The 17,788-nt window shown below is 25.9% G+C and overlaps 1 protein-coding gene across 3 annotated transcripts in view; it reads left to right on the top strand.

The window, feature by feature from the left end:
* Positions 1-17,788, top strand: part of LOC127287608 (teneurin-m) — a 122,103-nt gene that overhangs the window by 40,476 nt on the left and 63,839 nt on the right. For all 3 annotated transcript variants that reach the window (XM_051314624.1, XM_051314623.1, XM_051314625.1), the window contains exons 3-4: positions 10,915-10,996; positions 17,490-17,659. In XM_051314624.1, the coding sequence (XP_051170581.1) occupies positions 10,915-10,996; positions 17,490-17,659 (252 nt within the window). The remainder of the gene's footprint in view (positions 1-10,914; positions 10,997-17,489; positions 17,660-17,788) is intronic.

Here is a 17,788-nt window from a genome sequence, read left to right as displayed (position 1 = left end):
ACATACCGGGACGTCACAGTATTAGATATTTGTTTCTGCAGTAAAATTGTTTAAAAAAATTGTTAAATCTATGGGACGCCCAAGTCCCACCCGTACCTAGAGGGTTAACATAATTTCGATAAGTTAAATTTACCAATTTTACCACCCAGGTGCGAGTTGGCTGTCAGCCCCAAGTTGGGGCAAACATGTGCTCAGTCGGCCCACCTTGGGCAGCCAGAGGACGGGCCAACTAGCGAATTGATAACGTCAACCAACCTAGAGTCGACTTGGTTGGCCCAAATATGGGTACCCAAGTCGGGTCAACTGTGGCTGCCCTAGTTGGGCCAACCGTTGGAGACGACGGTCGGCAGCCACAGTTGGGCCAACTGTGGCTGCGCTAGTTTTGCCGACTGTTGGGGACGACGGTCGGCAGCCATAGTTGGTCCAACTATGGTAAAGATTGTCGGCCCCAACAGTCGGCAAAACTAACGCAGCCACAGTTGGCCCAACTAGAGAATTGATAACGTCAACCGACCTATGGTCGACTCAGTTGGCCCAACTATGGCTGCCAAAGGTTGGCCAACCTTGGCATTAAAATTTTTGCCGACCAATAAAAAATAAAAATTTTTTATACGAATAACATATACCGTGGATGTACCAGTTACCGTCCATGTCCCAGTATCCGTCCATTTTACAAATATCTCGTATAGTAATTTAAATTATTTTTTAACAATAATTTATTCCTTTTGGCACACAATCGACTTATTAGTTTAAGTAAACAAATAAAAGAAAATAATTTTTTTATAAACCCAGGTGCGAATTTAGGCTGGCTGCCAGAGTTGGATGGTTAGGCCTAGGTTGGCCTAACTTTGGCAAGCGAAGTTTGGTAACCAAAGTTGGTCCAACCTGGGTATTTACAAGTAACCAAGGTCGGGCCAACTTTGCATGCCAACTATGGCATGCTGAGTAAAGCCAACCGTTGGCCCAACTTAAACCAGAGTTGGGCCAACCGTCGGCAAAACTTCGGGAAACATGGTTTAAAAGACTTAAATGCTTCGGTTGGCCAAACTCTGGGTGAAGGTTGGCCCGACCGTCGTCAAAACTTCGGCAAATGTAGTTTAAAAGACTTAAACGCTATGGTTGGCCAAACTCTGGGTGAAGGTTGGCCCGACCATCGTCAAAAGTTCGGCAAATGTAGTTTAAAAGACTTAAACGCTATGGTTGGTCAAACTCTGGGTGAAGGTTGGACTAACCGTCGGCAAAACTACGGGAGACATACTTTAAAAGACTCAAAAAGTTTGGTTGGCCAAACTTTGGGTGTAGGTTGGCCCGATGGTCGGAAAGTTGGTCCAGCTTAATGTTATTTTGAAAATTAAACTGGACGGAAACTAGGTCTTAGGTGGACGGCAACTGGGACATCCACGGTATTAGTAATTATTCTAAATTTCGTCATACAATTATTTTAGGTATTTAAACACTAAACGCAATCTTATACATACATACATACATTTTAAAAATATTTATCGTTCGCAAGGATCGAACCCGCAACCTAACGCACCGAAATCTAACACGCTATCCATTACCCTACGCTTACATGAGAGTCTAAGGAAAAGTTAGTCATCTTCAAAGAAATTTAGCCGACAGTCCTTTAAAAAGTTGGTTTCTTAATATTTTGGCTGCCACAGTTTTATTAATCACCATTTTGTTTAAAATATTTCCCAACTGTGATTGCTGAATCACAAGTCATGTCAACCGACGATCCCATAGTCGGCCCAACTTGGGCGACCAAGGTTGGCCCAACTATGGCCGCCGACCGTCGTCTCCAACGGTTGGCCCAACTAGGGCTGCTGACCGTCGTGTCCGATGGTTGGCCCAACTATTGCAGCCGAAGTTGGCCTGACTATGGGGGACTATGCCGACTGTATTTTTAGAAATTTTAAATAAGAATTAAAATTTTAATTCTCATAAATTAATATAATAATAATTAATATTATAGTATTAACAAAATAATTCTTCAAAAAAATTACCTATTTCAAATTATTTAATAAATATTCTATTTTATAATAAAATAATAATGAACAATTTATTTTATATCGAATCACTTTGGCGTTGACAAAAAATTATTATAAAAATAAAACATATTTAGATAAGTAAATTAGTCAATTTGAAATAAATTTTGCGTTTAAATTATCATGTATCTATATTTTAATTATTTAAACAACCATTATATACCACAGTCGGCCCAACTATGGCTGCCCAAGTCATGCTGACCATTATCCCCCACAGTCGGCCCAACTATGGGAACCATGGTTGGCCCAACTAGGGCTGCCGACGTTGGCAGCCATAGTCGGGCCACCTTTGGGTGCCCTAGTTGGGCCGACCATGGGCCAACCAACCATCTCTGGCAGCCGACCGAAATTCGCACCTGGGCAATTTTTAAATTTTACTATTTCCTTCCCTTAATTTGTGGTTAGTTTAACAGCTATATTAATATCAAGTAAATTTTTCAAAAATTCGAAATCTGACATGGGGGCGGGGCCTAAAGTAATATGGCGTAAATTGGGTAACACTTTTAGTGAATTTACATGGGAATAACATGGGATGCATGTTTAAAAATCGTTTTTAAAATCGTTTAAAAAATATTGCTTAATTTAATAAATGTATAAGTGAATTTTTTTAATACAAAATTACTATTTACATTCCTATTTACAAACATGAATAAAAATATAAAAGAAATCTTATTTTTATACAAATTATTTTCTCAAATCCAGCGATACATGTGCAAGAAAAGTATTGTATTTTCCTTTATATTTCATGTAATTATATGAAAATTTATAAATGTATGTATTTCATTTTTCATTGTAAAAGTCTGTTAACAAGAAGTGAAAAAAAAATTTATTTATCCGTTTTTACAGTGATAAATTAACTTTCAAAATGTTCACATGCACGGGTAATATGAAAGATTATATAACCTCCAAATTTTTAAATCTTAAACTTACATGGCAAAATGTAATCACTTCTTTTAAAATGCAGAGAACATACTCTCATAGAAGGCTTTATACTGTTTATTTTTAAAGCATTTTTCCAGGCCTTTAATTGATCGACTTTTTCAAAATTATCGAACGTATTTTTCACATCCACTACTCGTTGTTTTGGTTTCGGAAATTTATGGAAAATTACGCTTAAATTTTTCGCTACAGTACTGCCACAGCCTCTCACAGAACACTTAATTCTGCAGGAAGATTTCTCACGCGGTAAAAATGTAGCTTCATTCATAATGATAAAATAATTAACAATGATAGCGGAACTACAATTGCAAGTGACACAAACAGTTATCCAAAACTAGTTACATTTTTCAACACCAGATGGCATGTGTACGAATGTCAGATCCCATGTCAGCTCATAGCGTAATTTATTTTTATTAACTGAATTCTGATTTAACAAAATTTCTTTATATTATAATTCTTATTTAACGATAATTTTTGTTCAAAAAAATTTATATTCGATCTAATTTTTATTTAACAGAATTGTCATTTAACAATTTCCTTAATAATTTTTTTATGGGTGAATTTTAAGAAGCGTATGTATTTCTCATAAAAATCATTCATTAAAATTTTTATTTTAAAGTATTTTATTGGAAATAATTATTTTTTTAAAGCTAATTTTCATTTTTTCAATTAGCATTTGACAGAATTTCTTTTTATAAGAATTTTTTACTTAGCAAAATTTGTAGCTACAGAATTTTTAATTTGTAGTCATTTAATTCACTCTTTGAGGGAACATACCAGTTCAAAATGGGGAAAAAGAATGCTTTTTAAGGATGTATTTCTATAAAAAAAACCATGACATTTATTTAGTGAGAAAAAAGTGGAATTTTCGTCCCCTTCTTTTTTTAGGGTACGTTTTTTTCAAAGCTTAAATAAAAAACACATGTTTTTATTCAGAATTTCTGTTATAGAAAAGAAAGGAAAAAGGTATTTTCCCGTTTTTGAGGTTTCGTCCATAGAGAAATATCTAACGAAGAAAATGTTTTTTATTTTATGTCTATCTGTTGTAGAAATCTCAGAATCGATCCCCCCATGAAAAAATGACCATTTTTTGAAAATGTTGTACATCCCCGCCATCTTGGACTACAAGTGAAAAAATTTTTTTAAAAATAATTTTATACAATAATAATAATAAATAATTTATTATAATATTATATTATAATTCTACTATTTTTCAATTTACAGAAGAATGTATTGAAAAAATGAAATAATTGATAAATACTACTGCCGAAAATTTGATTTATATCCTCCGAGAAGTTATGTATTCTAATTTCTAGTTTATATTTTATTGTATTTATGCATACTGCACTATAATTATGGAAACTGTTTGAGCGTTCAATTTCGCTTTGAATAAATAAATAAATAAATTATATGATTATATCAATTTATTTACAATGATATATTCAGAGAATTTTTCCCAAATAATTTAATCATTTAATTAACTAACAATATTAGTTATTATTTTCAATAGTGTAGAATTGACTACGATCCACTCTGAGTCGAAATTAAATTTAATGGAAATTAAAAGAAGTAAAAGTGTTTATTACATTTTTTTTTTATTTTATTTAAAAAAAATATTGGTCAATGTCCATCGATCATATACTATGACAATCTCTAAAATAAGAATACTATTTTAATCTAAATTTGTAATTTATTAATCAAATGGGTATACAGGTATACAAATTATTGAAACAACTATTTGATAATGTTTTAGATTTGGGATCTTATAAGTTTAAAAATATGAAATAATTATTGATCGGTTATTTAATTAATTTTATGCCCAATTTTAATTTCTAAAATGTAATAAAGCAGATTTTCAAATATATCTAATTTTCAAATAATACAATTTGAATTTAACTATATATATATTTATATCTAGAAAAATTTTCATAAAAAAGAATTTTTATTCAATAGAATTGTTTTTTTATCGAATTTCTATTTATCTGAATATTCACTTAAAAGTATTTTTATTAACAAAATTTCCAATTAAAAGAATTTCTATAGGGTCAGTTGGGGTAAATGGGGACAAGAGGTTTTCGAGCTTAATTTACAGTTTTAAAATTAAATTCAACATCAATATTTTAACCTCAGATCACCTGCAAGAGGTTTTGAGTATTGCTAAGCTTTTATCTTGACAAATGGCAGCAAGATAAAAAAAAGTTATCGCTCAATGTATAAAAACTTGAAAATAAAAGTCAAACTGTTTCAGTATTTTGTCGAGCATTTCAAAGAAAACAGACTTAAAAATTATACCAAATTTTTTTCTTATTCCTTATGACTCCCATAACATAAGTTCACTTGAATTTTTGATGAATTTTTATGAAATTTTCTAAATTTTGGGGTAAATGGGGGCAGTCAGTTTGACACAAAAGTTTTATTTAAAAAATTTCTATACAATATCTAATTGGAAATTCTGTTAATAAAAATACTTTTAAGTGAATATTCTAAAAAATATAAATTCAACAAAAGAACAATTCTGATAAATAAAAATTGTTTTTTATGAAAATTTTTCTAAATATAAATTTTATTAAATGGAAATTGTATATTATTTGAAAATTCGATATATTAGAAATTCTGCTTTATCACAGTCCAGTTAAATAGAAATTCTACAAAATTAGAAATTTGTTAAATAGGATTAATTTTTCAATATTAAAATTGGGCTCATTAAAAAATTTACTTTTTTAAAATTCTGCTAAATGTAAATTCGATAATTTTTAATTCAACACCACAAAAATTCCGGCAATTTTAATGATGGGAATATTCATGCGTCCCTTTGCATTATTTATTTATTAAAAAAACTTTTATGTAACTTTAAAATTATTATGAACAACTTGGAGAATATTTAAAATCGAATCAATTGACCTATTATTGAACCTTTTATTATTGTTATGAAGTTATTGATGTTAAAAATCTATCTCTGCATACGTCCAAAAAATGCAACTCAACAGCTTTTCAAAAATTATTCGAATAGTAAATAAGTTACCATAAATTGATTCCAAAAAATTTTCACTAATAGAAAACAAAGTTTTCATAAAATTAATTAACAAAAAGTTCATACTTCAACTTAGTAGCGGTTTTTAAAATTGTTTGTATTCAATTAAAACTATTTTAAGATTAAATTATTCAAATATATACATATATAATTGGTTCAGAACCATTGGAATATCTAAATATTTTTGTAACTGTTTCTCAAATGTCACAATTCACAATAAATGATCGTTTAACTCTATCATGCTGCTGACTGCTGTAATAAAAAAACTGAGTAGTCTTAGTGTACTGTTTGGTTCAATTGAAAATACTCTCTGCATTCAGCATTTTTTGATTTGGAATGTATAGTGTCTTCTCTCATAAAAATAATTCCAATGCCATTAAATGCTTCTTTTACCATCTGCCGTGACATGGAAATACAATTCTGTCTTTACATCAAAATTTTTCTTATGTGATAGATCAGATTGATTATTTGAAATCTATTCTTATAACCCTACTCGCTTATTTATAATTTAAAAAATGTCTTAGTTCTGTTCAATAAAAGTTTTTCTACTCTCATATTCTGTAAAATGAAAATTCTGCTATGTAATGTCTATTCAATGGAATAATCCATTGAACTTTTTTTTTTAATATTGAAATTTTTTCATTTCATGTACAAATTCAGTCTAAATATTTTTGTTGCTGCATATTCAATAGAAAGACCATGAAAAATAAGTGTCTCACTTGTTGTAAAGCTATCGAAAAGCAATAACAAATCAATCATTTTATATTTTATATTATATTTTACTATATTTTAGTTATAAATAATTTATAACAGTAATAAGATTTAATTTTAGACTTTTTGAATTAAATTTGTAAAGAAGTTAGTTATAGTGTATATTATAAATTTTTATTTATAAAAAATAAAATTATTTTAATACAATAAATAATTTATTTAATAAATTAATAAAATCATTTTTTATAAATTAAAATTTACAATACACTGTAATGAACTCCTTTACATCTGAGCCGAATTTTTATTTGTTCAAATTAGTATTTTACAGAATTTTCATCTAATCGATTTTCGATATTACAGAATTTTTAATTAACTGAAAAATCATTTAACAGAATTTCTAATCGATAGAATTTTAATTTGTCCGAAATTGAAAATAGCTGAGCAAACAATCGACAGAAAGATTTTGGCGCGATTTTTAAAATCAACCAATCAAAAATTATATCCATAAAATTGTAATTGGTTGATTTTAAAAATCGCGCCGAAATCTTTCTGTCGATTGTTTGTTCGTCCATTTGCAATTTCGGACAAATGAAAATTCTATCAATTAGAAATTCTCTTAAATGATTTTTCGGTTAAGTAAAAATTCTAAAGTATTATGTAATATAGGTATATTAATAGTTAATAATAGTTAAATTAAATTATTAAATAATCGCCGTAGAAAAAAAATACATAATTATGACTCGAGTCACATTTCGGACGGGTTATCATTTTTCAGGCTCGGGGTCATTCGCCCCTTAATATAGGCAACCATTTTTCATAAATTACGATTTGTACTATTACTGAAAAAAAGTAATTTATATATTTACTGTAATTCTCAATTTTAATAAAGACAATTTTTATAAAAAAAAAAAAAGTTAAAAACAAATTGTTAAATTATTTATAAAGAAAATAAAAATGTATATTTTAATCTTGTCGAGAATAATTTAGAAACATAATAAATACTGAAGTTTTAAAATTAAATAATTCAGAAAATATTAATGAAAATGACTAAATGTCAATAACAGAAATTATTGTAGTTGCTGGAAAAAATAACCTCTATATAAAAAACATTACTCTATTGACTGGACAATTAAATATTACATTTGACGTGGATAAATATAAACGAATGGTTTTGAAAATTAATCAATCAATGGGATCACCGATTTTTTTAATACTTTATAAGTTTGTAGTATTTTTTTTTATTTTGCAAAATATTTGCAATTGAAAACTTAAAATTTAAAAAAAAAAATACTTTTTTCAAGAATTTTTATTTCAAATACATACTTCCCGGACGTTAAAACATTATTATTAAGAAATAACATTATTTTTAATAAAGTTTCAAAGTTCTTGATCCAATCCTTTATTTCTACACTGAAAAAAATGTTGCCGAGAAATTCTACTATCATTGGGTAGTTGACTAGAAAGTAGTTAAAATAACTACTTTTTTAGTTAATCTAATCATGTTGATGTAGTTAATGTAACTATTTTTAAGAAGTTAATAAGTAATAGTTGATTTTACGTAAATATGTAGTTAAAGTACAACTAATACAGGTCGGTAGTAAAGTTAACTTTCTTAAAGGTAGTAAAAACAAGTGGAATTGTAGTCAACTCAAAATTTGAAGTGTAGTAAATCCAACTACTATTCACCAGTTATATGAAATGTATAGTAAAAGGAATTATTTTCTTTAATTAGTAGTAAATTAACTATAATAATTTCCGTATTCATTCATTCATTCATTCATTCATTCATTCTGTCTGTCCACACTTGAATGTTAGTCGTATTTTGTTCCTTTTGTTTTTCTAAAATTTTGACAATTCTTAATGATTTTGTAATATTTTATGGTTAACGCGACGGATATTTTTATTCATCGTCATTAATTAAGTTATATACTAGACAGTTTAAAGTAAAAAAAAAAAAAATATTGTTTCCTATTTGGTATTTATAGAAAAAAAAGTTTCAATTATAATATAATTTTTATTATTATTTATAAATTTATTATATTATATATACATTTTTTTATATAATGATTATTACAGATAATTAGAATATTTTAACTTATAATTATTATTTCTTTCATTATTTTTTCATTATTCATTATTATTTTTTTATATATTATTATTCATAAATTTATTATTATTAATCTGTTTTTATTATTAATGATTAAATTGTTATATTTTTTTATCTGTAAACAATATAAAAATAGTTTGCTTTTTTAAAAAATTTTCAATTTGATTTTAATTTAAATTTAAAGTTTAAAATATTACAAAGTTTTTTTTAGGTTTTATTTTTTCAAAATTTTTAAATATTTTTTAATTGCTTAATACTTTTTAAAATATAATTAATAATTTTCAGTTAATTTAATTTTCTTTTTGATTACATAATTTTTTAACGTTTATTAATTATCAATTCATTAAATTTTTTGAAAAAAAACATAAATTTAAAATTTTTATTTGCAACGAAATATTTATAGAAAATACAAAAAAATATTTAACAAAACTAATTTTTTGTAATTTGAAAGATTATAAAAAATCATCGAACATTGACTTTATCAAAAATATTTATTTCTAAAATTTTAATATTTATATTTTAAAATTTTTACTTAAAAATCTTATTTTTTTACTATCAATTCACAAAAAAATGATCTTACTCGTTATATACATTCTGTCAATAAGAAAATCCATTCGTCAGTAATATCTTGTATCCCAACAATCTCTGCCTTTTCGTATACAAGTATACATATAAGTGACAAAGAATAGTTTAATAATAATTGACACAACATAATTAATTTTTCTCGGCATTTCAAGTGGGGGCGGTTATGTTGGCGAAACTAGAATTGATTTATCAACATTTACACCGCCAATTGTAACTATTGGTTTACTAAAAAAATCACTATTTATATTAGAACATCTAACTCATCTTAAAGCCTATTGAACCACTTTAAGTAGTAAAATCTACTACTTACATCTTGAGTTGTTTTAACATTTTTAAATTGAGTTAATTCAATCACAAAATGTCATTCTACCAATTACATTTTTAATTGGTTTAACTATTTTTTTTAACCTCTCTGCAAATTTTAATATTTTTTAGAAAGGTTCAAAATTTAAAAAAAAATATTGACTGAACAAATTGTTAGAAAATTAATTTTTCTCAAAAAATTTTTTTAATATTATAAAAATTTGACATGTTTACTTTTTCTAAATTTGGTATTTAAATAACTTTTCTTGTAGAATCAATAGTTTGCAAAAATAAAAATTCTCAAATTTTTTTAAAAAATTTTATGTTTTCAATTGTAAATATTTTGCAAAATAAAAAAAGTATTACAAAAAATTATAAAGTATAAAAAATCAGTGATCCACCAGTACCCTTTGATATGAAACTGTCCAGTGATTGATTAATTTTCAAAAGTTTATATTTTTGTACACGTCAAATGTAATATTTAATTATTCAATCATGTGAAGAATATTTTTTTGAGATTTTTTTTGCCAGCATATATAAAATAATTTCTGTTATTGACATTTATTCAATTTTCACTAATATTTTCTGAATTATTAAACTTTAAAACTTCAGTATTTGAGTTTCTAAATTATTTTCGACAAGATTCAATAAGTTTTTTTCAGTCACATAAAATGGTCTTTTCTGTCTTTTGGTGTTGACATTGAGATTATTTAATTTTTTTTTATATATATAATTTATAATTAATTTATAATTTTTTTATATATGATAATTAAATTACATGGAGATAAACTGACACATAATATTCAAATATATAGACAAGTTTTTATTTATTAATATCATTTTAAAAAAAATTTGAATACTTACATTTAAATAAACAAATGTTTATTTAATTTACAATTTTAAAAAATTGACCTCAAATTCGTAATCATCGATCTTAAAAGTACCTGAGTAACGTATTTCATGTGAATCTGACAAATTTTTAAAAATTCGTTCGCCATATTGGATCCGACATTTTGAATTTTGAAAAACTAACCTCAAAATCCTGATAAGCGACTCTAAAAACTATAATTATCTTTTCTATAAATGTTTGTTTGCAGAATATAAGCCAAATGTTTTAAAAATAGAAAAAGATTCATTTTTTTTTGCAAAAGTATCACAAAATAATAATTATGAACTTTTTTCATTTTCAGATATACCAAAAAATGAGTACAATAAAAATCAATCGACTGGCAATAGTCCAATAAAGGTTGAGCTTCAAAATAACATGGACAGGTAAGAATTTTTCATGTATTTTAGTTTATAATACATAAACTAGAAAAAAATTATTTGATTCAAGTAATTCCAATTATTTGGAAAATATTTACTTGTTTCAAATATTTCTTATATGGATCTTAAAAATATGTATTTATTTGAAATAATTTAAATTATTTGAATCATACTTATTTGAACTAAATAAATCTTATTTGGTTCAAGTAAATAATTAACTGAATCTAATAAATGAATTTATTTAACACAAATAATAAATTATTTAAAACAATTCTATTTATTTATTTCACCCAAATATTTAATTTTTGATAGAAATGAAAATTATTCAACACAATAATTTTATTTTATGGATTTAAATAAACTAAAGTATTTAATACGAATAATGTATTATTTAATACTAATATTTTATTTTATAAAAACAAGTAAAGAATATTTCGATCAATTAAAAGTTTAATTGAAAAGAAAATAATGAGTTACTTGAAAGTATTCATTTATTTATTTCGCTCAAATATTTAATTTTTGAATACAAACAAAAATTATTTGATACAATAAATTAATTTTATTGATTCAAGTAAACTAAATTATTTAATACAAATAACGCAGTATTTAATGCTAATAAATTATTTTATTAAACAAATAAAAAAAATATTTGGATTAAATAAATAGTTTATTTATATGTGAAAATTATGAAAAATAAATATTTCTAAAACCTTTTTTACTTTTGCTGTAATATTAAAAAGAAATGTAATTACAACGATGATTTATTTTAATAATTATTAAAGCAATAAATATAATAATTAATATTTTTTCTTTATTATTGAATGAACAACTTGAATTAAACAATTTTTTATTTAAGTCAAATTTTGATTTATTTGGATGAAAAAAATTTTTTGTTTTTATGTAAATAAATTGTGTACTTGAATCAAATAAAGTACTATTTGTCGCAATTAAAGAGGTTTTAGTTTCAATTAAAACAAATTACACATGTCAAATAATTGAATATATTTGGTTGAAGAAAATTTTTAGTTATTTCAAAAAAAATATTTTATTCATGCAAATAAATATTTATTTGAATTAAAAATCATGCAGTATCGAATGAAATAATTTTCGCATAATTGATTTAAAGCAATATTTATTTGATTTAAGTAATTCATATTTGATATACAAATAATTACTATTTATTTGATATACGATAAAATAAAATATTTAGGTTTTTTTTTTAAATCTATTCTAGAGTATATGTGATAGCTGTTTCTCACTCGCACTAATTTTTCGTCACTATTTATTAAAACTCTTTGTATTAATTCTAATTGTATATGCAAAATTAAATAATCTTTCTAATCCGTTTTTAAAAATCCATTTAACTCCAATTTTTGCTAAAATATATTGACGAAAAAAGAGAGACTTTTTTATTGCACAATATTTTTCAATGGACTAACAAATTGTGTCCAATAATCTAGTTATAAGAATATAAACGGATAATAATACTTCTAAATGTTCCTACATTGTCTAATAATGCAACAGTATTACCAAAATTGTCACAAAATTACTTCTTTGATCTTTGGTTTAAAAAAAATATTTTTTACCAATTTTTTAATGATTTTTTTTTTGTTATTTATTGTTATTTTACAAATTAATTAATATCTGACTTCATATTTTGATTCAGGAGTAAATTTTATATAAGAAATGACAGTGAAATGTCGCAGGTCAGAAAATTTTTTTAATTTTGTAAACTTCTAAAATGGATAATAAAATAGAAGATTTTTTAAGAATAGCTGCCCCAAATAATTTCAGTTATTTAATATATATTTATTTAAAGGTATCTCTTTTAAAAAACTTTTCTTTTATTATAAAAACAATTTTTATATTTATGGGAATTTTCACGTCGTTGATAAAAAATCTAAAGTTAGAATTAAAAAATTTTCAAAATTCAAAATGGCAGATCCAACATGGCGGAAGACAAAATAAAAAATTTGACGAATTCGCTTCAAACTTGTTACTCGGGAATTTTTTAGGGTCGCTGATTACGAATATAAAGTCAAATTTCCATATATCAAAAATGTCGGATCTAATATGACGGATATATTTTTAAAAATTCAATGCATTTGTTTCAAACTTGTTACTCGGGGGTTTTGGGGATCACTGATTTCAAATATAAAGTAAAAATTTTAAAAATCATAAATAGCTAATCTATGACGACCAAATAAATAGATTGTATTAGAAAAATATCAAAAACCCAAATAAAAAAGTTTTAAACAAATCATATCAATTTTAGAATAATTTGGTTGTCATATGAGATTCGCGATATTTAAGATTTTTAAAATCGGACTTTAGATTCGTAATCAGCGACCTTAAAAACCCCCAAGTAACAAATTTCAAGCGAATCTATTAAATTTTTAAAAAATATTTCCGCCACATTGGATCCGCCATTTTGATTTTTCAAAATCTGACTTCTGATTCGTAATCAGCGACCCCAAACTAATTACAATGATTTTCTCAAGATAATTAATACACTCGTTTGCTGAGACAGCAAAAAAAATTTGAAAAAATTGTCACATTAGGGACGCCATTTTGAATTCGACACTTTTTATTTGAAAGTCTATTATTCCTGAATATATTTCGAACACATATATATTTAGAAATAAAATCTATGAATCTATAATTAAAACTTTTTTCATAGGTATAATGTTAAATTCTTCGGTGTCATAGATTTATCCCTATAAACTTTTGAAAAAAATGTTTCTTTATTTAGAAAAAAATTATTTTAATGAAAAAAAAAATTGAAAAAAATCATTGTTTTTCTTGCATGACAACTAGATATAACCCTTTAAAAATATTGCGTCTTAAATAAGTTTTCTTGTATAATTTATTATTTTTTCCTACAGAATTATTTACGGATCCTTAATCTGACCACCACTTTTAAATCGGGAATGTTTTTTTTTTGGCGCACTAAATGTCACCGAAGTTTTAAATTAAATTTTATTTTATATTCCAGTTGGTAGAACTAATTATGGTTAAAATTCAATTATTAATGAAATCTATAGAGAAGGAAACAGTATATTATGTCTACCAACATTGATTTTTTTAAAGACTTCTGAAACTATTTTTATAGCACCTTGGCGTTGTCTAATACTTATATCGTTTTAATGATTTTATATTAATAGTACTGTAAGGACCATTGAGTCTGTTTATTATTTTAATATCAAATAAATGTATATTAATTATTTCTGTAATATTAGAATATCGAGGCAAAACACTTTGAACTAAATAATTCAATTTCTGAAATACGTTTAAATTTAAATGCCTTAATAGGTAGTTTTACTATCAGATATATCTTATTGTCTAAAGTAATGAAAAATCGATCTTTGTCTTTAGTTCGCACACAAACTATAAATGATTGACTAATTAATTTTTCACTGTCAATATGCATCTTTTCAATAATTTTATTTTCATTATTACCGTCATTATTTTTATTCAACCTCCATTTGGAATTTTATGTCAACATAATTGGGACGCATGATTATATTCTAAAAATCATTAGTTGGTTTTTTCATTTTATGGAATTTCATTTGTCATAATTATTTTTGAGCTGAATTTTTATTTGTTTGAATTAGTATTTTGTAGAATTTTCATCAAAACGATTTTCTATATTAAATAATTTTTATATAACCGAAAATTCACTTCAGAGAATTTTTATTTGTCAGAATTTTTATTTCCTCGAATTTTCATTTAACATAATAAGTATTTTAAAGAATTTTTTATTGGGTAGAATTTTCATTTAATTGTTTCAGATGAATTTTCATTTGTTCGAATTATTATTTGATATAATATAAGAAGTTTTTATTTAATCCTTGACTCGGAATGATCGATATCATCTTCTTATATTATTAAATACTACCAAGTGAGAGAATCAAAATTTTATTATTTATTGACCATGGATCTACAACGGTCACAAGTGATTTTCCGACTTAGAGCATCTCAAAACGTGAAGATTTCATGGAATTAGCAAAAGTCAATTTTCGACCAATTATAATACCCTCTCATATGATGAGAATGTACAAAATATAAATAATATGTATAGAGACGTTCCACGTCAACAAGGACAGGCTTCTGCCCAAAAAATGGTTTTGACGGATTTCAATGTTCTAGGACTTAAAAAAATTCGTAAATTCTTATACTTTAGAATGCCGAGTGGCGTTTTTCAAAATTCTAAATGGCGACTCCAATATGGCGCATAAATGGCAGTAAGTTCGAAAATTTAAAAATAAATTCGTGAATTAAACGTCCAAAAGAATTCCATTGAATCTAAAACACCTCATATAACAGTTTTCGAGGTCGCTGAATACAAATATGATGTTAGTTTTCCAAAATTCAAAATGGCGGATTCCAAAAGTCGGTCAAAATTTTAGAAATAGATCACAATGGCTTGAAACTTATTTTTGCTTTTTTCTAAAAAACAACTTCAAATTTGTAATCAGCGACCAGGAAAACCCCCAGAATAGAGTTTCAATGAATTACCGTCGCTTTAAAAAAATTTTGTCCGCCATTTTGGATCCGACATTTTAAAATTCATTTTATTTTCTTATTTTTTAAAAATAACTTCAAATTTATAATTAGCGACCCAAAAAACACCCGAGAAAAAAGTTTTAAGCCATCTTGATCGATTTTGAAAATTTTGTCCACCATTTTGGAATTCATTTTATTTTTGTTTTTTTCTAAAAGACAACTTCAAATTCGTTATCAGAGACCAGGAAAACCTACTAGAATAAAGTTTCAATCAATTTCGAGCGTTTTTAAAATTTTTTGTCTGACAATTTGGATCCGCCATTTTGGAATTTATTTTATTTTTGCTTTTTTCTAAAAAACAACTTTTAATTCGTAATCAGCGGCCAGGAAAACCCCCAGTATAAAGATTCAATTAATTATCGTAGTTTTTAAAAAATTTTGTCCGACATTTTGGATCCACCATGTTGGAATTTATTTTACTTATGCTTATTTTTTAACAATAACTTCAAATGCATAATAAGCGACCTAAAAAACCTCCGAGAAATAAGTTTCAAGCCATTGTGATCGATTTCTAAAATTTTGACCGCCATTTTGAATTTTGGAAAACCAACATCATATTTGTATTCAGCGACCCCGAAAACTGTTATATGAGGTATTTTAGATTCAATGGAATTCTTTTGGTCGTTTAATTCACGAATTTATTTTAAAATTTTCGAACTTACTGCCATTTATGCACCATATTGGAGTTGCCATTTAAAATTTTGAAAAACGTCACTCGGCATTCGAAAGTATAGGAATTTACAAATATTTTAAGTCCTAGAACATTGAAATCCGTCAAAACCATTTTTGGGCAGAAGCCTGTCGTCGTTGAGGTGGAACGTCCCATATATACAGTGGTGTTTTGCCAAATTGCTATTTTCTTTACTTGTATCATATTTTCTGAATCTATTGTGATGAGAATGTGTCAATTTTATGGACTGATTTTTACACCCCCTTAATAAAATTTAATTTTTATTGAAAAATGTCTTTTTTTGGCGTTTTTTGATAGTTTTTGACATTTAAACCACTGTAACTTTTACAATTTCATTTTAATTAAAAAATTTTACAGAAAAAAGTTGCTTGCTTTCTCCTGAACTATAAAGCTATGTAGCGAAAAAAATTTAAATTTAAAAATCTTGAAAATCCTGCAGTTTTTGCATTTTTTGATGAAAATGACTGGCAAACCAAGTTGACCTGTATTTCGACACTAACTTTGTGTGTGCAAAGTTGCAAGTCGATTCGCTTCGATTTACAAAAGTTATTGTCAACAACATTTTGTGTCTACAGACAGACATACATACATACATACACTTTTGCCGGGCCCATGATTTTTCGATTCAGGACACCTCAAAACGTGAAAATTTCATGAAATTTTAATTAATTCGCAGATTGTGTTTTTCGCCACCTTTTTAAAGATTTATTTGGGTTCTAGAATACATTTTTTCAGTTTTTCAAACAAATTTTTTGACATTTTCATATAAAGTTGCTCGAAACATTGTGAATCGAGCCTTATGTCATGGTGTAACTCCAATTTCCTGTCTTAAATGGAAAGTTCTATTATTCTTTTATAACTATACTACTACCTTTAGATGTCACCATTTGGTTTAAAAAATATTGCAAAACATTAGAACATATTAATCCCTATTGAAAATCCCTGTACAAGATCTTGTACAGGGATTTTAAATAGGGATTTTTATTATAATTAGGGTTTCTTTAATTGAATTTTTTTTAAATTCTAATTCCTTTTTTTCACTACAAGTAAATATTCACAATTTAGATTGGTAACTTGTAAAAAATATCTGAATCATCAGAAATTTTCTTATCGAATTAGTGAAAAATGTCTACTAATTCATATTTTAATAGAAATGCTAAAAGATTTTAAGTAAATAAATTTAATTATTATTGAAAATAATGATATTTATGCAATGAAATTAAAATCAATAAATGTTTTTAGGGTATCTTTACCAGGTTACGTTCATGCTCCATCAATGATACCTATGCAACGGAGGCAAAGTCTACGATGTCAGTTTCGAAAAGGAATAAAATGGTGCAGTTGGAAGCTAATTGCAATAGTTGTCATAATGGTTTCCCTTTGTCTTACGGCGGCACTTACATATGTAGCAGGTCTGTTTACAATATTTAATAAGATATAATAATATTATTGTCAGTAAAAACATATTATAAGCTAAAGTTACACATTAATTGTTCAAGATGACAATTGTAATTTAAAGAATTTATGTTGGAATTTTTATT

The sequence above is a fragment of the Leptopilina boulardi genome, unplaced genomic scaffold, assembly GCF_019393585.1.
Source record: "Leptopilina boulardi isolate dan_hultmark-lab unplaced genomic scaffold, ZJU_Lbou_2.1 LbouV2_371, whole genome shotgun sequence".
Lineage (NCBI taxonomy): Eukaryota > Metazoa > Arthropoda > Insecta > Hymenoptera > Figitidae > Leptopilina > Leptopilina boulardi.
This window is presented reverse-complemented; position numbering and strand designations above follow the sequence as displayed.